This window comes from Watersipora subatra, chromosome 8, assembly GCF_963576615.1.
Source record: "Watersipora subatra chromosome 8, tzWatSuba1.1, whole genome shotgun sequence".
Lineage (NCBI taxonomy): Eukaryota > Metazoa > Bryozoa > Gymnolaemata > Cheilostomatida > Watersiporidae > Watersipora > Watersipora subatra.
Window position 1 is genome coordinate 64,276,299 of NC_088715.1, and position 25,043 is coordinate 64,301,341.

The 25,043-nt window shown below is 36.0% G+C and overlaps 1 protein-coding gene across 1 annotated transcript in view; it reads left to right on the forward strand.

Moving 5' to 3' along the window:
* LOC137401465 (sushi, von Willebrand factor type A, EGF and pentraxin domain-containing protein 1-like) overlaps positions 1-25,043 on the forward strand; it is a 66,829-nt gene that overhangs the window by 13,797 nt on the left and 27,989 nt on the right. The window contains exons 5-19 of the mRNA XM_068087818.1: positions 2,434-2,562; positions 3,161-3,349; positions 6,588-6,773; positions 7,379-7,561; positions 9,934-10,115; positions 11,185-11,317; positions 11,665-11,793; positions 11,949-12,137; positions 13,609-13,791; positions 15,807-15,983; positions 16,617-16,798; positions 20,899-21,031; positions 21,380-21,502; positions 23,026-23,211; positions 23,370-23,552. Of these exons, the coding sequence (XP_067943919.1) occupies positions 2,434-2,562; positions 3,161-3,349; positions 6,588-6,773; positions 7,379-7,561; positions 9,934-10,115; positions 11,185-11,317; positions 11,665-11,793; positions 11,949-12,137; positions 13,609-13,791; positions 15,807-15,983; positions 16,617-16,798; positions 20,899-21,031; positions 21,380-21,502; positions 23,026-23,211; positions 23,370-23,552 (2,487 nt within the window). The remainder of the gene's footprint in view (positions 1-2,433; positions 2,563-3,160; positions 3,350-6,587; positions 6,774-7,378; positions 7,562-9,933; positions 10,116-11,184; positions 11,318-11,664; positions 11,794-11,948; positions 12,138-13,608; positions 13,792-15,806; positions 15,984-16,616; positions 16,799-20,898; positions 21,032-21,379; positions 21,503-23,025; positions 23,212-23,369; positions 23,553-25,043) is intronic.

Here is a 25,043-nt window from a genome sequence, read left to right on the forward strand (position 1 = left end):
TAAACCCCTATAGGATTTATTCCTAAATTACACCCCTAAAATGAATATTTAGACTACACCTCTAAGTTAAATCTATAGAGTGCACTCCTAAGATAAACCCTCAGGGTAGATCTCTAAAATAAACTTCCAGGATACACGTTTAAGATAAACTCATAGGGTATACTCCTAAGAAATTTTTTTTAGAAAACACCACAAAATAAACCTCTACGGTAAACCCCCCTAAAGGTACACCTCTAAGATAAATCACAAAGTTACACATCTACGATAAACCTCAAGAATAGTCTGTAGGTTATATCCTGAAGTACACTCCTAGATTAAACACCTAAGATTAATTGCTAAGGTGCCCCCCTAGGTGACACCTCTAAGTTACAAGTTGGAGTCTGAAAGCATTCCTAATTACAACAAGAAGGCTCAGCAATAAGATAAAATAACAGGAAGTTAAAAGTTTGTCAGCTATAACCAGCACATGGCATATTACCAGACTAATATCAAACTGAGCAACAATAGAGATAACCAGCACATTGCATGTTACTAGACTAATATCAAACTGAGCAACAATAGAGAATTGCTATAAGTGTAGACTACTAAACTGAACAATTACTGATTTGGTACCTTACTAAGACAGTGCATAAACAGGGTATAGGGTGTAAAGTAGAAGGTATAGAGGAGGCATACTATAGGTTGTTGGTTGAGAGTTTAGGTCATAGGTAAAGGAGTAGAGATCACATGATTTAGTGTATATGACATAAGCTATAGGGAATAGGGTATGATGCAAGAAGTATAGTGGAGGTATAGGGTATATGACAAAAGGTATATGACAAAGGGTATATGACATAGGGTATATATGACATAGGGTATATGACATAAGCTATAGGAAATAGGGTATGATGCAAGAAGTATAGTGTAGGTACAGGGTATATGACATAGGATATATGACATAGAGTATGTGACCTAGGGTATAATACTTAGGATATGATAAATAGGATATTGGGTATAGGATATAGGGTATATGATAAATGGTATACTAAAAATTCTACTGTCATACAGCCCACGACCAAATTAATATTGGAAAAAAGGAAGGGTACTGATGGTTGAGAAATGCAATATTAGCAGTCAAATGGCACTGCAGTGCAATAGGATAACTGCAACGGTAGCTGTAATGTACTGGGTGTGGGTGTTATTATGTACAACAAACAGCAATAATGAAAGGAAAAAATTATATGTTTATATCTCTCCCCCTGCAATAGGAGAAATGCAATATTGGTCAATATTAAAAGTAAAATACACTGATATTATTAGAATAACCAATATTATCAATATAGTAATAATAGAAAACCAATGCACAATTTTGTTTACATTTCAAAACGTCATAGCTAACAGTATCAAGAAGTATCAAGAAGAATATCCAAAGTTATAATTAAATATTGTAATAATCTCATTAGAATCGTTAGAAAAAAATATCATTGTCATTTCCTTTACTTTCACTGCTTTGGACATCAGTTAGAATACCAAAGTACTCAAAAGTTTAAAAAATGTCAGTTACTTTGAAATCGGCAAAAGAGAAACGATTTCTGTACTGCTACGTTAATTACAGAAACCGTCGCCAATTCGAAAATGCTATAAACTGGTGAAATGTGCACGACTTAATTGTTCTCCATTCTGTCGCTCGGCGTTTCATTTGCCGGTCTTAATGTTGATAAAAGTAAGGCTTGGCCAGTTTTAATAACGATTTTCGGCCAAATTAATCTGTTTATTTATGTATAATCCGATCAGATGGGTTAGTTTTAAGATTTTGTGGTAACCTTTCAAAAATTTGGTAACATGTTTAAATAGGTTTGTATGTGTTTTGTATCGTTATTATACTTTTACGAATCTACAAAAAATGGTTAAATTTGTTGATGAGATTTCAATGCAAGGGTTTCGACGTTGTTGATGAATAATTTTCGTAAGTTGTGTGCACATGCATTTATCATAAAAACTCTCAAACATTCCCTCCGCTCGTTTGTTTGAGGGATGATATATGGCATAGGGTGTAGTATATACAATATAGGGCATTTACTAAAGACTATCTGGTATAGGGTATAAAGTGAAGAGTATAGGGTATAGGATATAAGGTATGGGGTATAATTTATAGGGTAAAAAGTATAGAGTGTAGGATATAAGGTATAATGTGTAGGATTTAGAATATAGAGAGTAGGATATAGGGTATGTAACATAGGTATAGGGTATAAGGTATAGAGTGTAGAGTCTAGGCACTAGAATGCATAATATAGGGTGAAGCACATAGAGTATAGAAACTATGTACAGGGTATGATAAATACCAGTGAAGTATCCATATGTAATATAACATAATAGCAATATATTCAATATTTGTTATATTTTAAATAACATAAAAAATAAATATTATAATAATATTTAATTGTTGTATGACAGCCTTTTATGGTTACAACTGTACCATCGGAGGAGATGAGTGCGATGAGCATGCTCATTGTGGCAATGTCACTGGATCAACAATCTGTGTGTGCAACACAGGGTACGATGGAGATGGACTCCTCTGCACACGTGAGTTCTGTAAAGCCTGTTTTTTTATGCCAGAAGAAACAAGATATTTCATGAATACAGCGAGTTAATTGTTAGAAAACCTTTATCAGAGTAAAATACTTTAAATACAACACACAGTTGAAGTACAAAACGAAGCAAATATTTGCAGCGATATTCATCAGAATAGATGAATATTGGTCACTTGATGTTACTAAGGTTGGTAAGGGGCCAATCTTAGTGTAAGTTTAGATAAATTCTCATTCATTTAGGGCGACTATAAAACACGCTATTCTCATTAAAACCTTTTTTGTAAAATTAAAATTATACGGCTGTTAAACGTACAACATACAATTTTTTGGTAAATCTTACTTTTTTATATAATCTCTGTTTCCATTTACAGTTTTCTTGGTTTGTTTGAGTTTGGGTTATATGTAAAATGAAAACGAAAACAGTTTGTCCTCAGGCAAACATACCTTACGTATGACGGGTTTACCTGTCATATGTAAGATAAGAAAGAGTTTGAAAAAAATAGTTCCTTTGTCCGAGAACAAAGTCACTCAGTTTGAATTTCATCATGAATTTTGTGTAGTCTATGTTTATTGAGATACAATTTTTACAGCTAAGAACTGTGGCTCACCTACAATTGCTGGGCACAGCTGCACTAGCAACTCCACAACATATCCAAACACCGCAACATGCAGCTGCGCAGAAGGCTATGAAAATAATGGAACATCCTTTACGATTGACTGTCTTTCGACAGGAAACTGGTCTACGGCAACCAACAACAGAAACTACACAAGATGTCAAAGTAAGATTTCAGTAACACAATATTTACAGAGTTTAAGATCTACACAAATACATTGAAAATAAACCAAAACCAACCATTCAATGCAGTACAGGTAATTGTTTAAGTACATTACTGACAGTTAATCTATGTGTATAAATCTTAAAGTCTGTCGTTAAGTGTATCCAGTTATAGCTATTAAAATCTTACAATGAAGAATCCAAATTGTATAAGAAGTGATCTCAGAACCTTCCATTCCCCAGACGATATGCTAAACCATTTAGCTACATAAGATTGATGGATTCATTGGGCGATATAGATCGCTATGTGGGTGAAAAGACCATACCGCTCTGCGTTACAGTGCAACATCATTTCTTGCTCGCTCTCACAGCTCTTATTAGTATGTTTAGCAATACTAATATTGCCACTTGCCATTAGCCAGGCTAATAACAAGTGACAGGCAACTACATTACCTGTCACTGTTTATAAGCTGGTTTTTAATACACATGCAACGCTGGACATTCCGCTAGGCAAGTATATTACTGAAAGTTAATCACATGCATTACTGAAAGTTATTCAAGTACATTATTGATAGTTATTATAAAGTCATATAATAACTTCTCTTATACCGTACATATGCAAGTGAAGTATGTTGTAGGTAACTCAAGGACAAGTGGGCAGGTAAAATATATTGGAAGCAACACAAGTAGTAGCAGGCAGGTGAAATGTTGCTGTAGTACATTTGAATAAATAAAAAAATTGTAGATAATTTAAGAGCAAGTAGAGAGGTGAGATACATTTTAGGTAATTCAAACACATAAAAGGTGGCCGGAGTAAACTTTAGGTACCTTAAATACAAAGCAGTTAAGAGAAGTACACTGTAGATAATTCAAAGACAGGTGGATGAAGCGCATTCTAACTGGTTCAAGAACAAGCAGGTGCATAAAGTATACTGTAGGTAACAGTTAAACTTGACCACAGGTTTTTTTTAGAATATATCAATTTCTGTTGCACATATATACCAGAAATAATCGTCAACTCAGCAGTGACTGTTAGTCTTTGCTAATTTGCTAATAGGACTCCGGCATCAAGGAAAAAAAAATCCTTCAAGGTTAATCAATCTTCCTCGCTCTACTGCGTAGACAGGCTCTTCTTATTGTATCTCTGATTGACTATTAGTAACACATTGCATGCGGTTTGCTATTTCTTGCCCTTTCTATGTTCAGAGACAGTCATTTGCTGGCAATATGATAAGATTAATACTTTTTAAAATATCATTAATTTTATAATATTCTAACAAGTTTGCATAAAACTTGATAAGAAAATAAATAATAAAAGAGATATAATAAGATCAGTGGTTTCCAATAACTTTTCCATACACAGTGATTTGGTTGATATGACAACTCCATATTGACAAGTGGTTTATTTAATAACACAATTAGTGTTTATACTGTCGGACTAAAAATAATCAGTGATGACAAACCAGAAAGTTATCTACACGACAGAAAACAACATTTAATCAACTGTTATCATAGTCTATTTTGTCATAATATCATAATAAGCTTCAAAATAATGGTAAAAACATTGACTCAGTTTTCCAGATGTCTATGTTCAGACTGCATTATCTCTTATTACAAGTTTGTTAGTAACCTTAGAGTGGTAAAAACATTGACTCAGTTTTCCAGATGTCTATGTTCAGACTGCATTATCTCTTATTACAAGTTTGTTAGTAACCTTAGAGTAACTAACCTGAGAACAGCGATAGCATCCTGAGTCACAACTTAGAGCTGGCAATATAGTAGACACAGTTGTGAACCGAAGGTGCCATAGGGTATTGAAAGTTACTCTCATAAGCCTGTTGCATAAGAATGTCCCTCGTAAGTAGGTATTTATAAATAGCTTTTTATCCTCTGCCGCCATGTAAGAGTCTATTAACTTTGCATTGTATAGCGTTAACTGCAGTGTGTTAACTGAGCTGAATTATTGAGCTAACTTCTTTGCAATAATTGTGTTAATTACAATGTATGAATGCAGTATTTTAATTGGATTGTATAAATCACATTGTGTTAACTGCATTGTGTTAACTGCATTGTGTTAACTGCATTGTGTTAACTGCTTTGTGTTAGCTGCATTGTGTTAACTTCATTGTGTTACCTGCATTGTGTTAACTGCATTGTGTTAACTGTATTGTGATAACTGCATTGTATTAACTGCATTGCATTAACTGCATTGTGTTAACTGCATTGCGTTGACCGTAGTGCATTAACTGCATTGTGTTAATTGAAGTGTGTCAACTGCATTGCGCTAAAAGTGTTGTGTTAACTGTATTGCGTTAATTAAAGTGTGTTAACCGGAAAACGTTGAATTGATATTATAATCTTATTCGATGTTTCCTGCCTATGTATAAGCATGCCATTCATTTACTTGTAGATATTTAATGCTGACAACTACTGAAATTTTGTGTAGTTGTGTGCTCTTGTTTTTTTGTAATGAAATTTTAGGACCACACAGCAAGTGTCTACAATTTTAAGAGCAGTCAAAATACTTGTTAAGTAGCCCCTCATGGCTTTCCCCAATAAAATTTTCTCTTCTGTTCCTCTTTCCTACAAAAATGGCTGCTTGTTTCATATAAGGTGAATAAAAGATGATAATTTTTTCTGAAAAAGGAAAGTGTAACAATGGCTCATTGTGAGGATGATATTCTATGAGATGGTTATATGACTGTGCTAGACCTATGATTTGATTGGCACACATACGCTGTTGCATTCCTATGTAAAGTTTTAATATCTTGATCTTGTTTTTTAACTGAGTTGAATTGTTGAGCCAAATTCTTTGCATTATTCGTGTTGTATTAATTACAATGTATTAACTAGAGTGTTTTAATTGGATGTTATAAATCTCATTGAGTTCTCTGATTTGCATAAACTGGATTGTATAAATTGCATTGGGTTAACTTAATAGCACTTTATGATCCAGAGTTACTTGGTTCAAGGTCTTCGATGGCTTCTCATTTTTGACATATAATGAAAAACATTAATTTGTTGATTCCTAATGTCAGCGAAAAGTCATACATACAACTAACAAGTAAATCCAAAACTTACATTGATTACATACTTAAATAACTGAAACTAATGTTTTGTTCAACTTCTGTTAGCGACAGAGTTATCTTATCTTACAGATCTTTCACACTCTGCTTACAACTATAGTAACAAAAGTTAACATTGCGCAACTTTTCCAATGCAGGATGTGAATTTCTTTACAGAGGTCAGTTGTGGTCCACCTCCGGTTGTGCCAAATTCAAATCCAGTTAGCAGCTACAACTTAGAAAACAGCTTTCAAGATATAGTAACATACTACTGCCGGACGGGATATACGATCAGTGAGGGCAGTCCATCAGTTCAATGTGGAGCTGACGGAAATTGGACAACTCCCCCTACTTCTTGCACAAGTAAGGGAGGTTTAGCGGTGCCATTGAAGTCCAAATTAACTTTATATCATATTAGCAGCCACAAGTACAGCAAGGTAATGTGGATTTTAAAAGAATTAAACTTAATGCATTATTCAATATAACAAAAAATCTAGTTTGTGACACCGTGGCAGCTCAGCGACACAAATAAATAATATTATAATAAGACTGAACTTGATAAAAACTGATTTTACCCGTTCTTTCTTCCCAAAATTGAACATAGCTATATTTGAAATCAAATAAACCTTTTAAAAAGATTGTGAAATTCAGTAAAGATTGAACTTACAAAATGTTAGAATACTGAGAAATGTTATTTAGGTTTAACAAACACTGATAAAATGGCAATATATAAAAGGCTCTCCACTCTTTATCTAATTATAGAAGTCAATCCTTAATATCAAGTTTTGAAGTCAGTAATGTACAAATAATTGTGATGTATTTGTAGCCCATTTAATCAACTGCTATATAAATTTCAAAATGAGTTAGAAATGCTTTTAGGTCCATCTCAATTTCAACGGCTTGTGGTTGTAAGTTTACTGCTTTACAAAATTCCTCTGATTAAAAGAACCATTTTTATAATTGATCAGGGGTCAGATGTGGAACTTTGCCTCGAGTATACAACTCGGATCCTGATGCAACAGTGCAGACAGGAAATGAATATCAAGATACAGCAGTCTATTCGTGTCTCTCAGGCTATGAGATTAGAAATGGTCGCTACTCTGTTGTGTGCCAGTATTCAGGGTATTGGTCACCTGCTCCGGTTTGCTCAAGTAAGTTGACCAGAAATTCCTATTGTTTATACATTGAGTAAAGCAAACCTGTCAAATAGAGGTCAAATAGAGGTCAAATAGAGGTCAAATAGAGGTCAATTAGAGGTCAAATAAGTCTGTGAGCTTGGCGGCCATGAATTTTTAATATAATAAGGACAGTGTTCGTCCGTCTTTTGAAGCCATGCTAAGAGTTTTAGGAAAAAATTGCCCCAAAGAGGAATTGAACTCATACACTTTGATTTACACAACAACATGCTACCCCCTACACCACCCAGCTACCTCCTTCACCGCTCGGCTACCCCTACACCACCCGGCTATCCCCTACACCACCCAGCCACCCCCTACACCATCCAGCCACCCCCTACACCATCCAGCCATCCTACAACTCCATGAATTAACTACGCGTATACTGATTACTCAGTGTGATCTCTCACGGGCATGGAACTGCCAAGTGTACTACTCAATATGATAAAAGCCATGTCTATATGTCCCATATGTTAAAAGCCACGCTAAAACCAGTAGGCAAAAATTCCTCACACTGGAATTGAACTTGAATATCCAAATTTTACAGCCAAGCATACAACCAAATGTGCCACCGGACTACCTTGAAGCATCAATGAATAATTCTGCACATAATGATTACACACATTTGTGATCTTTCATGGCGCACGGTACTGCCTGGGTACCAGCCACTACTGTACTGCCTGGGTACCAGCCACTACGGTACTGCCTGGGTACCAGCCACTACGGTACTGCCTTGGTACCAGTCACTACTGTATAACCTGGGTACCAGCCACTACTGTATAGCCTGGGTACCAGCCACTACTGAATAGCCTGGGTACCAGCCATTACGGTACTGCCTGGGTACCAGCTACTGCGGTACTGCTTGGGTACCGGCCACTACGGTACTGCCTGGGTACCAGCCACTACGGTACTGCCTGAGTACCAGCTACTACTGTATAGCCTGGGTACCAGCTACTACTGTATAGCCTGGGTACAGCCACTACGGTACTACCTGGGTACCAGTCATTACTGTATAGCCTGGGTACCAGCCACTGCTGTATAGCCTGGGTACCAGCCAATATAATTTGAAAAGATTCGAGGAGGACCTGCAAAGACTGAAACGATAAGTCGCAATGCATTACGACAGACAACCCTGCTCCTACGACAGATTTAGATTTGATGACTTCTCTTAGCTAGACATTATCTATGAGACTACTGAGTACTTAAGTTACTTGGCACACTTTTGTTTCAAGCTTTAACAAAATCTTTAGCAATTTGCTTATTGTTTCCACCTGACAGCACGTCCAATGACAGAGGAGTTGGCTATTTCAGTGAGGCAACATTTTTCTACTAGATAGTTGAGTGCTACGTACTGTACATAAGTAAACAAACGCGAGTGACTCTTTTATGGCACCAAATAACTCGCGTTGGGAGTTAACAGAAATATGTTTGTATATATAGGATACACAGTGATGTACAGTATGTAACAAGATGCATAAGTGCTCTGACTAGCTGTCATGTGGTTCTTTTTATGTACTTGCTGGTGGAGTAAGCTCTACCTCCATTTGCCGGGCGCAGAGCCAGTCTTTTTATTCTTCTTGGTGTTCGGCATCATTTGGTTTGCCGGTCGAGGTGACCAGCCAAGCTGGCCGGAAGACAAGGACGACTGGCTCCCAACATACATAGCCCTAAAACAAAGAGGGTAGAGGGACAGTAAAACATTTAGCCATTTTGTTATGCTGACTGACTGACTTTACCAATATATAGAGTTGTCCAGAATAATGGGAGACACCATGATGGAGTAAATAGTATGTTCCCAGCTAGTCAGCCTGTAGCCTTCTGTGACCCATGGGCAATAGCACCTATGAATGCATTAGTTTGACTAGAAATTTATTAAAACTGCTGATTGAAAATATATTACATTTTGCTAAAACTATCTTTGATACAAGAAAGATATAAATTTCAAGTAAACCGCAAATTTTGTCCAAATGACTTGAATTTAAAGCTTCTTGAGCTTTTGGCACTTGAGGCCATAGAGTTATCTCCCCCTTTTGGCACTTGAGGCTTCAGTTATCAATCTTTCAACCAGTTAGATTTCAAGATGAAATCAATAATCTATTTTAAATTGCAGCTTACATGCAATAATGAAATCTTGTCCTAACTTTTCAACCTGCAGATGAAAGTTCAGTTGTCATTTTTCGATTTAGTTTTTGACCATAATTATTTCTTTGAAGAAAAATGAAGCGCATTAAAAGTATTATTTTGTAAAACCTTCACTCGTTACTGTAAACCTACATGTATGTGGGCTACCATGATACTATAATCAAAGTGGATGAGATGTGCAACACAGTTTCTAATCTTCTGTTCAGGTGGCATTGTTTGTGGCTCGGGGTATTTCACCCAAACAAGCGGTCGTATCACTTCTCCAGGCTACCCGGGAGCATATGCCAATGAACTTAACTGTGGGTGGGTTATAGCTCCACCATTGGCAAGAGGTATAAAACTCACTGTAGAACAGATGAATGTTGAAAGTTGTTGTGACCATCTTTACGTAAGTACAATAGTTTATTATGTAAGTACAATAGTTTATTAGGTATGTATAGTAGTATATTACGTAATTATAGTAGTTTATTATGTAAGTACAATAGTTTATTATGTAAGTATAGTAGTTTATTATGTAAGTATAGTTTTTTATTACGTAAGTATAGTAGTTTATTATGTAAGTATATTAGTTTATAATGTAAGTATAGTAGTTTATTATGTAAGTACTTTTCCTGCTTTGCCATCTAGTTTAAAAGTTGAGGCTTTTCAAAGTATTTTACTATTATTAGTATTAGTATTATTAATATTGAATTACAGAAACTGCCAGAAAACCCTTATATTGTAGAAGCATCCCCTTTCTGTATCATTTACAAAAATGAAAAAGTACAGGTTATTTTGCAGCGATTTCAACAGAAACACTACTAAAGATGCGCTTATACAACATTTTTGTAGATTTTATCAGAAAGTATCAGTATTTTCTATGATTTTTTGATATTTGAGGCCATCTGACTGCCGATATGTTTCAAGATTACAATTGACAAAATTTGATTGCAGTTAAAATGCTCAGATTGCCGAAAGTGCGATTACGATGACCATAGTTACAAAGATACGTAAAAAAAAACGTCCAAACTGATGCACTAGTTGCTATCAGCTATTGTGCTCGGGTTGCAGCATTACCCATCTTTATTTTGTCAGTCTCTTTGCAACTATAATCACACTTTCGCTGACCTGAGCGTTTTAACCACAATCATGTTTTGTCGATTATAATGTTGAAACATCTTGGCAGTCAAATTATTGCAAAGATCAAAAAAATTGCAAATGATAGAAAAATAGCGATAATTTCTGATAAAGTCTACAATAATTTTGGGTAAGTTCATCAATAAGAAAGAGAGACGGGCTGCGAGTGTAATGAAACAGAAATGACACATGTAGTGTGTACAATGTATATCTTATATTAATAATATTAGCGACGAGTGTAACACGCAACAGATATGTACATTGAAATTTTGTCAGACAAAAATTAATGTTCTAGTGAAGGAAATTTAAAACAAAATTTAATTATGCTGCTGCCATTCAAGGTCTCATCTCCCAACAGCAGCCGATCAGAACTAAGTGGCCCAACTATAACAGAACTGACAGGAAATGAAGTTACGCTGACTTTCACATCTGATGGATCCGTCACTGGCAGAGGTTGGACCATCACGTGGGAAGGTTTGTAAAATAATCTTTCAAATGATTTTTATAGAAATCTCAGTCGAGCTGGTTCAGTTTGGCTGGTTCAGTCGGGCCAGTTCAGTCGTGCTGGTTCAGCCAAGCTGATTCAGTCAAACTGGCTCAGTTGGGCCAGTTCAGTTCGGCCAGTTCACTCGTGATCTTTCAGCCAGGCTCTTTCAGTCGGGCTGGTTTAATTCAAGGCTGGCTCTGTCCAGGGTTTCCACCACAGTATTTCTAGCATACAGTATCAGCTTCATCAACAACCAGAAATTCACAAGGGTTCCTTCTGAACAAATATGCTTAATTAGCCATGGTCACCAACAAATATTTTCATTTTTCTGCAGCTACTGTGTTGCAAAATTGCACCCTTGATAGTGATGACTGTGATGAAAACGCTCAGTGCGTCAACTCGTCTGGCTTTCAGATCTGTATGTGCAACGAAGGATATGAAGGAGATGGAAGAATCTGCCAAGGTGTGTCATATTATGTGTGTCTATTCTACTCTAACTTTGTTAGTCATTTACTAGGTTGACCCCTTGGCTCATGTCTAGACACAGAAGTCTGCCTAATCTCTAATATTAGCAATGCATACAATGTATTTAATCTAATTAATATTTACTGTGATTAGGCAGAGATTGCAGTGATTTTCCATTAATGGATGAAGTTAGCTGCAGCAGCAACTCCACCCGCCATCCTAGTAACGCTACGTGCAGTTGCTCACCAGGCTATGATGAAGTAGTGAGTTCACCATTTACAATAACTTGTGAATCAGATGGAAACTGGCATGCTGCAGCTGGATACCAAACTGTATGCACGAGTAAGAAACTGTTAAATATAATAATAATCATTATAATATTTATAGTGTAATAAACATATGCCCATTCTATAGAATTCTTATATATGAATAGTAGATAAAGACTTTTCTTATCATTGATGAGGATGTATGTACTACTCCAAGCTCAGGTAGCAGCAATTAGTCTGCGGAAGCTCGCCACTAGAATCTGTACATCTGATTGACTCTGTTAGACAATTAATGATATTTCTGCATTGCTTATACTTATTATTTCCTATGATTTTCATGCCATACAATTGACTTGCACCTTTTATAGTATTTCTTGTGTTGGAAAGCTTAGAAAGTTTACGTCTGATTGGCAAAGTGTTCCTTGCTCTCATGTATCAATATAAAGAGGTTGTACAGTTTTGGAGGCGCCTAACGATCAACTCTTTCGCTACCACAAGCCGAGTAGTACAGTTTGACAAAGCGTTTGTGTATGGCCAAGAGCCCTTTGATGTGGCCTTAGTAGACATTGTACAAAACATTTTTATTGATGAGTAGTAAATTAATTGGCTTATAATATCTGTATGTAGACAAAGAAAAACAATCTTCTGCATGCTTTGAGCCAATAGAAAATATATTTGCAATCTAATCTAAGCGTAGTTTCGCTTTACAAAAAAATTATTTTCTATCACAGTTTGCTTCTTAACAATAACCAGTCATTTTAGACACATTGCAGCTACAAAGGTTTTACCTGTCATAACCTGTCATAAACCTGTAATAACCTGTCATTTCAGACACATTTGCAGCTATGAAGGTTTTACCTGTCATAACCTGTCATAAACCTGTAATAACCAGTCATTTCAGACACATTGCAGCTACAAAGGTTTTACCTGTCATAACCTGTAATAACCTGTCATTTCAGACAAATTTGCAGCTATGAAGGTTTTACTAATTTTGATCTATAGATTTGGGTGCTTTTTATTGAACAACAACAATAATAATAATAAGTGAGTAATTCCTACAATGAAGCTCTGACAAAATTGATAAATCAACTGACTCAGACATGTTTACGGTCATAGCAAAAATGGCTGAAAAAGTGTCGGAGCTCATTCTGCAACACATTTGTGGCAGTTTTTATGGAATCAGCTGATGTAAAATCTTATACTAAATAATTTAGTAATGAAATATTTTTATAGACCGTGTCGTTCAAAAGTTATGATAATTTATATGCGCCTTTGTCAAATGAGAGGTTATACCAAATATGTAATAATGTCTAAGTAAAGAAATTAATTTTTAGTGAGAGAGTTAAACATACATGTAATAACAGTCACAGATTAGCATATCAATTTAACTATGTCATAGTTTTTAAAGCTTTGTTGTTGTTCTTTAAATAGTCGCAATAAAATTAGTTTTTTTATAGTTGCTAGTTAAGCCTTATTTTATGTAGCAGATGGTTACTCAATGATTTGAGATGCTGTGCAAATCAGGCTTTTAAATGTTTGTTTTATAGAAGTCAGCTGTGGCACCCCACCCACTGTTGACAACTCAAATGCTTTATCAACATACCAGACAGGAGAAGAATACATGGACACAGTCACCTATCAATGTCTACAAGGATATGTTATAAATTCAACCACCAGCTCCGTAACATGTCAGGCGAACAGGACCTGGACAACTCCTCCCACATGCATTGGTTAGGAAATAAATGGTCTTGCTTGAACCTCTAACCTTGAAGTTTAGAAAATGAACATAGAACTTATATATCTCTTAATAAAATCAAAATCATATGTGATAGCGAGCAGCGGTTGCCCTTTTAGGTATCAAAAATAAAACGACTCACAGAAGGGATTGATACCAGCAAGTGTTTTTAATGGTCCAACTGACCAATAATATGTCAGATTTTTTCTGACTTGTCCACGATTGGCCATAATTAGCCAATGATCACCAGCTAGGTTACACTTGTACTTTAGAGTTATACCAAAAGTTGCAATATACAGTAGATATTGGCTATTTTAACTAAAACTATTAGGAAAGTGGATCTTGAAATACATATATAGGATAAGTAGCTTTATTACCTGATTAAAATTTCTGCAAAAATGTTTTTTTAGTAATTTCTCTTTAGTTGTAAATGAGAGAAATATGACTGTTTTAATGAAAATTTCATTAAAACAGTATAATTTCATTAAAATTATAGTAAAGATCAATATTTAATATTGATCTTTACTATAATAACAACCATGTCTGTCTGTCTGAGGCTACGATAAAAGTGGTAAGGAAAAATTGTCTTTTGGGAATTTGAACTCAGCTACTCCATGTTGCAGACCGGCGCTGTAACCACTCAACCACATTGACACTTCACAGAATAATTATGGACATACTCATTACTCATGATGATCTCTCATGGTGCATGGGAACTGCCAAGCATACTAGTCATAATAAAACAACTGAGACAGAGTAATAAACATGATACAAGCCACAATTTAATTGTCCAGAGTGCCTGGTCAGTAAAAAACAGGTGATGATATGATTTTGAAAATAAGTCACTGGCTGTGGCAGGAAAGGCGTTCAGCATTTTTCTCTTGTCTACCTCTGTATATAGACTAGCGGCATACATAGTTAATTGCTGCTACTCAGGGGGAGTGATTGCTCGCATCAGCGCTAGCAGGCATGTGACATAACTCCGAAAAGTAGTGATAACCATAAAGAAAAATATTAAAGCAAAATGGCAGAAAGTTTTTTTTTAAAATATGTCCTCTTACGCTGCTGGAAAACCCTCTCTAAATTCGCCAGTCCAGAAAGAGAAAGAACAGCTGTTGAAATTCAAACACTTACGTACTTAAGCCAACAAACTTTTGATAGAGGTTTGCAGAAAATAATTGAAGTTATACATTATAACGTAAAAATCAGGTAGATCATGGTGTATAAATTCATATGTACAAAATTACACTTTGCCACTTCACAGCAATAGTTTGTACTCAAGGACATCTTGCCATTACCACTTTATCAAAGTTGCTGCATTCAAGGATGGCACGACTGGTTGCATGACATCAATTCTCTGTAGCTGTTTCCCATACTCAGGTGACACCTTATCAAATTATAGCTGTTTTTTACACTCAGATGACACCTCATCACACTATAGCTGTTTCCCATACTCAGGTGACACCTCATCACACTATAGCTGTTTCCTATACTCAGGTGACACCTCAGCATGCTATAGCTGTTTCCTATACTCAGGTGACACCTCATCTCACTATAGCTGTCTCCTATACTCAGGAGACACCTGATCACATTATAGCTGTTTCCTATACTCAGGTGACACCTCAACATGCTATAGCTGTTTCCTATACTCAGGTGACATCTCATCACACTATAGCTGATTCTTACACTCAGGTGACACTTCATTACGTGTACCAGCTTCTTATGCTCCAATGACTAATCACCACGAAACAAGTATTTTATACTGAACTGCAAAACATAGCTAATTCTTGTTTCTTGACATACACATTCATCTGTGATCTTTCTCACATTTTAGCAATCTTCTACATTCAAACATATAGATTCTCTTTCAAACCTTTGCAAGAGTTGGTTAAACTTGCCACTTTTTCATATTCATGGGTCAGCAGCAAATCTTGAAACATTACTTCTGCTATAACTCACGCTATTATGATTGCGAGATATAAAATTATGACAATCACTTTCACATTGTAGAAGTTTTTTGTGGTGCACCTCCTGTAGTCTCCTACGCTAATCAAACTGAGCAAACAGGAAGTAAATATCAAGACAGGGTAGTTTACACCTGCCAGCCAGGATACGAAGATAGCTCTGGAAACTATGCCTCATACTGTGGAGCCAATGGTAGATGGTCTCCTACTCCAAGATGCTCTTGTAAGTCCAGGCACCTGCTATGGCTGTCTTCGGTAGCACAGCTTGTGACAAATATATTGGCAACTGGCCTAAAGTGCCATTAAAGTCAGACCCTAAAAATATTTTATCTTTCGCTGATTTAAAAACCACTTGTCTAAACTTATAACCAGAAGTCTGAACAATCAGTTATAATACTAGCCAACATTTACACCCTTTTTTCTCTGAAAGAGGAAGTTACTATGGAGAGTAATAATTCTGTGATGATTGGTTGGAGGAAGTTGGCATGGAAAGTATTAATTTTGAACTCAATTGACTGTGTGATCAGTTTTAACTGTAGCTTTTGGACTTTACTGAGTTGCTGTAATGTTATCTGTCATACAATACTGAGTTGCTATAATGTTATCTGTCATACAATACTGAGTTGCTATAATGTTATCTGTCATACAATACTGAGTTGCTATAATGTTATCTGTCATACAATACTGAGATGCTATAATGTTATCTGTCATACAATACTGAGTTGCTATAATGTTATCTGTCATACAATACTGAGTTGCTATTATGTTATCTGTCATACAATCTTGAGAGACATGCCCCAATTTATCTTTAAACATCTCTACAACTGAGTGAGAATTATGTAATTAAATTTTGTAGATGGAATCAGGTGCAATTCCGGTTTTTACACAAATTCCACTGGAACAGTTACTTCTATTAACTACCCAGATCAGTATAATGATTTCCTCAACTGTAGATGGACCATTTCTCCTCAATCAGCTGCAAGCATCATTCTCATCGTAGATGCTTTCAACGTAGAGTCTTGCTGTGATCACCTCCGGGTTAGTCAAAACCAGTTTTTCTAAGATGAAACTCTACAGAAGGCAATCTTGATAGTGACTTCCCTGCTCTGCATAATCGAAGTTATGCTCAAGATGTTAATGACATGTGCTTTATGTCAGGTTCACACTATATCGTCTTACCTTCGCGTTTATGCCACAATAATTTGGTGATAGTCGATGATAACAATGTTTACACTATTACAAACCCATCTGCGTTTGCATCAGTAAATACTCCGTGAAGTCCTGTTCTCATTTTGTTTTAGATTTTTATGAGGAAACCTTTTTTCCGCATGCTTGAATTAAATACTAGTCTTCCAAAAACTTTTCTAAACCAAAATAAATAAATCATGCAAATTGCAATTACAAACCGCAGAAATGATTCACCTTGTACCTTGCTGTCGTCGGATACTCAACAAAACTTTGAGAAAGCTTGACAGCTGCAAACTTTACTGGCGTGCCGCGTTGCTTCATCAGTGCTATCGGTCCCTGCAGCACATATCCGCATTGCTTCATCAGTGCTATCGGTCCCTGCAGCACATATCCGCATTGCTTCATCAGTGCTATCGGTCCCTGCAGCACATATCCGCATTGCTTCATCAGTGCTATCGGTACCTGCAGCACATATCCGCATTGCTTCATCAGTGCTATCGGTCCCTGCAGCACATATCCGCATTGCTTCATCAGTGCTATCGGTACCTGCAGCACATATCCGCATTGCTTCATCAGTGCTATCGGTTCCTGCAGCACATATCCACATTGCTTCATCAGTGCTATCGGTACCTGCAGCACATATCCGCATTGCTTCATCAGTGCTATCGGTACCTGCAGCACATATCCGCATTGCTTCATCAGTGCTATCGGTACCTGCAGCACATATCCGCATTGCTTCATCAGTGCTATCGGTTCCTGCAGCACATATCCACATTGCTTCATCAGTGCTATTGGTACCTGCAGCACATATCCGCATTGCTTCATCAGTGCTATCGGTTCCTGCAGCACATATCCACATTGCTTCATCAGTGCTATCGGTACCTGCAGCACATAGTCGACGATGAATGCCGAAATGATAATGCCGACGTATGTTGATGTAGTATGAACTACATGTAGGTTATAACGAGTTTGCTAGTTTTACAGAAAAGATTGCTTGTATCTAAATAGAACAACAGTGCGCTAATGAGCTGTATGTGACTGTTCAGTTTAGTAGTTTTCAAAATCTTTCAGAAAATAATATTGATGAGGAAAGGTATCAAGTGCATGTCCACGTACAACCGATTTAATTGTGGTAAAAAACCTCTAATTGAACGCCATCTTTATTTGATTGCCACCTCTATTTGAATGTCATTTTGACAATCTTTGATTTTTATGAGCCTCTAAAATCAACGGATCAGTAGAAAATTGTCCACAAAACTTTATTAATAATGAATCATTTACATCAATAACAGTTAGTTCTCTCCTTGTCCAACTCCAAAGCTTTTCGCTTCTTTTGTTAAAACTTTGAAAGCAACATTATAGAAATAATTAATAACTGCATGTCTCAGGATAATATTAGTTCTTTGTTTAGTTGTTTGCAAAACTTTTTCGCATTGTATTTGTGCTAAATGCCATGCTTAACAGGTTTGCTTTGCCTGGTAGCTCTTCTTTTATTGCACACAAAAAGCTAGTTTTTGCTGCAAACTGTAGCAAACATATCAATGAGTGCAACGAGCTGTTATGCAATAAATAAATAAAAGAAATCAAATAACTAAAGAAATAAAATATAAAGTATTTACAAATTAAATTTAAATAAAAATTGAAAGCTTCAACAAATTGCAAAACAGGACACAGGCTATCATACCATCACAGGCCACAGGCTATAGTATAATTAAGGTTAATTGCAAGCAATAGATAACAACTGGTAAAAATATTTTTGGTTTCTCAATGGGTATTTATTAAGAGATCTTTGACAAGTTGGAGGTAAGTTAGCAGATTTAACGCATCTAAAAGGTTTAATATCGCTTCACCAGAAAAAGAGGGTATACACGACATTTACTTTGCCTGTGAAAAGGCTAAATACATCTTCCTAAAATTATGATGAGTCATTTGAAAGATACAACGCCATCATGTATTTGAATGCTGCCTCCAAAAATTATTGACCGTCACTATTGAGGAAGGACTGAAAAATAGAGCGTCATGGTTTGCTGTCGAGGTTTTGCTGTACGTATATACATACATGTATGCATTTGCGTATATGAACAAACACGTAAAATCTTAGCAGAGTGCAACATGATAAAATCATAGCAAATTAAAATCAATAAAACAGACTATAACTTTAGATAAAACACTTCATTACTATTACAATGTAGTTTCATGCTTGGTAAGAGTAATCTTCAGACAAAGTGTTTGTACCAGTTTTGGTTACTTTATAAACAGGTAGAACTATTAAACTGCTAAAACTTTGTAGCGGGATGGTTATGGTTGTTAAAGGATTCATAGAACCATCAGGTTTTGAAGTTTGACAGTTTGCTACAGTGTCTACAGGCGCTGATGAGTTAATTATGTTTGTTTAATGATGCTCAGAGGCAGTTCTAAACTGCCATTGAGCTCAGCAAATACATATTGTGATTAAAAGACTCCAACACCAATTGTTCCATCAACTAGAGAATACTGGAGCAGTCCATCCCACTCACGAATGGCTCTAATAACTGTGCCTTGTGTCTAAAAAAAGTTCTACACCACATACAGGCCACGCCTAGCATTATTAAACAAACGTAATGAACTCGTCAACGCTTCTAGAAACGTTAGCAAATTTTTACTGTCAAACTTCAAAACCTCATGGTGCTATGAATACTTTAACGACCATAATCATTCAGCTACCAAGTTTTAGCAGTTTTAATAGTTCTAGCTGTCTATAAAGTAACCGAAACTAGTACAAATATTATATTTGAAGATTGCTCTTAGCAAACACGAAACTACATTGTAATAGTAATGAAGTGTTTTATCTAGTTAGTCTGTTTTACTGACTTCATGTATATGCATATGTATTTACATATGTATTTTAGCTTATGTATTGACATATGTATTTTAGCACCCAACAAAAGTATATATACATATGTACAAACATATATGCTATAAATAAATATTTGTATGTATGTATTAGCGCTGGGCACGAGTACATTTTGGCCAACGAGTTTATACTCGCCTCTTTCCATTCGAGTTTTTTGAGCATCGGGTAGCTGGCAGTGCTTACCACGAGTACTTCTTGGCCAACGGGTTTTTTGGGTATCGGGTTTGTTGATACGGGTTTTATGTTTAAAATTTTTAAACATCAGACATTTTAAAAGCTGCAATGCAATTATTATTCTTTTCAATTTATTTATTGTTTTTCACTATTTTCTATCAACCGACATTTGTGCTTGCATCGTTAACAGGCGGGTTGTTAAACAGTCAAGAGCGCAGGGCGCAATAGACGGAGTTTTTGTTCACTCTACTAGACGAATCCATGTACCAAAACCTCGACTCGCAAGTCAAAAGCCAAACCTGCAAAATCGATTTGCTAAAAATCTCTGTTACCCGAAGCTCGAGAGAAGATAAATCCGCCAGTTCAACAAGTTTTATTACCCGTGCCCAGCTCTAGAATTAAATAGTGTACTTATCTTTTGTCAGCTACTGTCAGTTTTTTGCTTACACATTCATCAAGCTGTAGATCTCCTTCAGTCTTATGGCTGCAAGGGATCTACTGTGGTTTTAGTTTTATTTATGACAAATTTTAATATATATAGGTAGATATATATAGGTAGATATATATAGGTAGATATATATACGGTAGATACATATAGGTAGATATATATAGGTAGATATATATAGGTAGATATATATACGGTAGATATATATACGGTAGATATATATAGGTAGATATATATAGGTAGATATATATAGGTAGATATATATACGGTAGATATATATAGGTAGATATATATATAGGTAGATATATATAGGTAGATATATATAGGTAGATATATATAGGTAGATATATATAGGTAGATATATATAGGTAGATATATATAGGTAGATATATATAGGTAGATATACATGTATATACACGCATACATAATCTGTTTTAGTACGCACAACCTACAGGTCCAAGTTATGACCTCCGTAGCACTGGAACGTATGAAATTCAAGGAAATGAAGTTCGTCTAACTTTCACATCTGATGGTTCGGTAACTTATAATGGCTGGAGCATTCGTTGGATAGGTTAGTTGCTTGTTCTAAGTAAAGCAATTGTAAGTTTATATTATCGAAATATTGAGAGGCAACCATGACAAGAATCCACTAAGGAGTTTCTCTTGGGTTCAACAAAAACCAAATAATGTAATAAGATGGGTAATGTAAAAGTTAATGTAAGTCTTTGTATTTACCTGTATGTAAGCGTTTGTATTTACTTGTATGTAAGTATTTGTATTTACTTGTATGTAAGTATTCATATTTACTTGTATGTGAGTTTTTGTATTTACTTGTATGTAAGTCTTCATATTTACTTGTATGTAAGTATTTGTATTTACTTGTATGTAAATCATCCTTGTTTGTCCTGATTTTTCACAGCTTTAGTAACCTGCACTGTCGGTCAGTCAGAGTGCGGTGTCAATGCTGAGTGCACTAACTCTAGTGGCTCCTACACATGCAGGTGTAATGAAGGATACGAAGGAGATGGATTAACTTGTCTCGGTATGTCAAAGGTGCCATTTTAAGTGTCTTGTTATATCCTAAGAGTGTGACAGGTGTTTCAGTGTGTCACGCACGTTATCTTGTGCGCTGTATCACATGAGTGTAATATTTATTTTCATATTCTACAACATATAGCATTGATCTCAATTTGCTACATGAACCAGAACACTAGTGTAGTTACATGTACATCACATGTGTAAAATATGTATTTTGGAATTCCATGAACATTCATTAAGTATCATTGTCTGTCACAGACACTTGCCACTTACCTTAATTGAATATGATTTGAAGACAGTTTACACTAGCAGACAATGTGAGATGCATTGTTCAGACAGGTTTCTTAAAAAAGATCGTAACCCCAATTGATATGTGAGCACCATCGGACCTTCAACTATTTATGACACCCAATTGTGGTATGCCGTCAACTTAGCAGTAGGTATTGACCAGTAAAATTCATTTAACACAACCATTAGCTATAATGAGAAGAAACTCTGACGTGTTCTGTTTAAAACCATAGCCAAGAAAAAGCCACAAACTTGTTAATATAACATAGCTAAAAGATAAAAAATATATATCTTATCTATGAAAACTGTTACAAACTACTTTCGTTCAGCAATTTGTGTGTAATTTTTAATCTAGAGCAGATTGATTGCTGATGATTATTTTATCGGTATTCAATTTGCTGTGTGAGTTTCTGATGATAGTGCATATTCTGTCGTGGAACACCTCAAGTGACTAAATCTAGCACAAATTTAATGAGCTGACACGTAGTCTTCTCCCAGCCTGCTTAGGCTTTTAAACGTACTATAGTTATAAATATCTAAAAGCTATTAGCATCTAGAAATGAGAAGTTAGATGGTGAACAAAAGATAATCGATCTAGATATACAATATGACCTGAAAGAAACACGATAAACAGAGGAAAAGAGTTAGAGAAGGTGTCGTGAGATGCTAACAAAAGAAAATTAAGGATCCGTGCTTAGATAAACTTCAAAATAAACTTGAGAAGTTAAAAACTTCTACAAAAATTTAGCAAAAATTAGTGAACGAATATGTACTAGAATAGGATCTGTGTCCATCTGTTGGTCCAAAGCCAATGTTGAAGACCAGGAAAAGAGATTGCATCGAATGGGATTTGAACTCATGACACATAAAATGAGATTCAAGCACTGATATTCAGCTCAGCATTCAGGTGCACTACCATTTGTGTCCTTCAACGGCCTTGCTGCATTCTGGAATACTTGTGCTGATACTTATTACAGCTGATGATTTCTCCCGGCACACTGAGCTGCCACGATACTAGTTATATATAACACTTGAAAAGCGCTCCAACAGATGAGTATTGCTGTTTCAAATTTCCTTTTTAAAATAAGAAAAAAAAACAAAAAATAGTTTTAGTATTGTCTCTGAGACTATACTCAACTTGTCACAAGTTTCAACTAAAACCAATATTCTCAAACTTTGACAGAGATTCTTTTACCAAACTAGACTCAACATTAATAATGACTTTAAGTTTGTTCACAGGTAAGGACTGTGGCTCACCGACTCTCAGCGGAGTTACCTGCTCAGGTAACCAAACTAGGTATCCAAACACTGTTTCATGTGACTGCCTCCCAGGATATGAGAGAGCTAATTCACAGTTCAATCTAACTTGTGGCAACACAGGAGTTTGGAGCATGCCAAGTGATAACATAACAGCTGTCTGCACAAGTGAGGAACTGTACACTTGATGTTTGAGCTGATTGTAAATTTAGATATCTCTTTTCTGACTCAACCCTAGCTATTGAAAATTAAAGTGATGGCTGTTACACATGTTTATATCATGGTTACTCTGCACATGCTGTATGTAGCTACTACACCAATTGCAGGAGTAGATTGTGGAACCCCGCCGGTAGTTGCGTACTCAAATGCTCAAGCAACATATAGAACGGGGACTGAATATCAAGATAGAGTTACCTTCTCATGCATACCTGGCTACGAGATAAGCACGGAACCAAACTATGTTGTCTGTCTGGCCAACAGAACGTGGTCACGCCCACCAGTCTGCACCAGTAAGATTTGATATACCACAACAATTTTTTGGCATGCTGTTATATATTATATTAAATAATATATATATCCATGTATATATATATTATACATATAGTCTGTATATCATAGATGTATATATATATATAAAATTGATAATAAAAGAGCAGTGTAAAATTGATAATAAAAGAGCAGTGTAAAAGATCAGCTCAGGAAACTTCGAGCACTTTTATGGACAACGGGATACAATTCTGATTGGTATATATATATATATATATATATATATATATATATATATATATATATATATATATATATATATATATATATATATATATACCAAGCGCAATCAACTCAGGTGAGTTGCAGAAAAGTGCGCTATTGGGAACAGCTAAGATCTTGAGGCGAGTGCTCAAACTCCCAGGTCTCTGGTAGGAGACCCGAGTTAGAGCAGAAATTACCCCCCGTACGGGGTATCCGCGGTGAGAAAACAATTTGTTGTATATATATATATAATTGTTTCTTCACCCCGGTTAACCCATAAGGGTGGTAATTTCTGCTCTAACTCGGGTTTCCCACCAGAAACCTGGAAGTTTGAACACTCGCCTCAAAATCTTAGCTGTTCCCAATAACGCACTTTTCTGCAACTCACCTGAGTTGATTGCTGTTGGTATCTGGGCAAGCCACATTTTATGCGCTGGTATTATTGCGCCCAGTGACTCAGTCACTACTGGAATTACAGCTGTTCTTACATCCCAGCATTTTTCAATCTCTTCTCCAAGAGGGAGATATTTTTCTACCTATTCTTTTTCTTTCCTGGCTATATTCTAGTCATTGGATACTGCTATATCTATTATAGTAGCCCTCTTGTTCTCCTTGTCCACCACCACTATATCTGGTTGGTTTGCTAAGACATGCTTGTCTGTCCGGATGTAGAAGTCCCAAAGGATCTTAGCGTGGTCATTTTCATTGACCTTACCAGGAGCCTCCTACCAGTGAAGTGGTTTATTAAGGCCATACTCATGACATAGACTTTTATACACAACACCTGAGACATGATTATGCCGCTCAGTATATGCATTTCCTGCTAGCTGCTTGCATCAACTGATGATGTGTTGGATGGTCTCATGCGCATCTTTGCACAGTCTGCATCAAAGATTGTCTCCAGTGTGATAGATTTTTTTTTGGAGTTGCCTTTTTGGGAGCACTTGCTCCTGGGCTGCTATGATTAGCAACTTTGTATTGGCCATTAGGTTTCCTTTGTTCAGCCGCATATATGCCTGGTGGCATATATGTAGCTGAACATATCTGTTCAGTCATATATTTGCACAGTCTGCATTTAGGATCGTCTCTAATGTGATAGTATATATATATATATATGTATACCCTAGGACACTTATGTATTCGCGGCATCTAACTTTCGCGTTTTCGGGGCAACAGCCTCTCGCGAAAATTTCATGAGCGAAACTAAACTATCATAACGAACGAGCGAAAACGCGAAATTAAATGGCTTT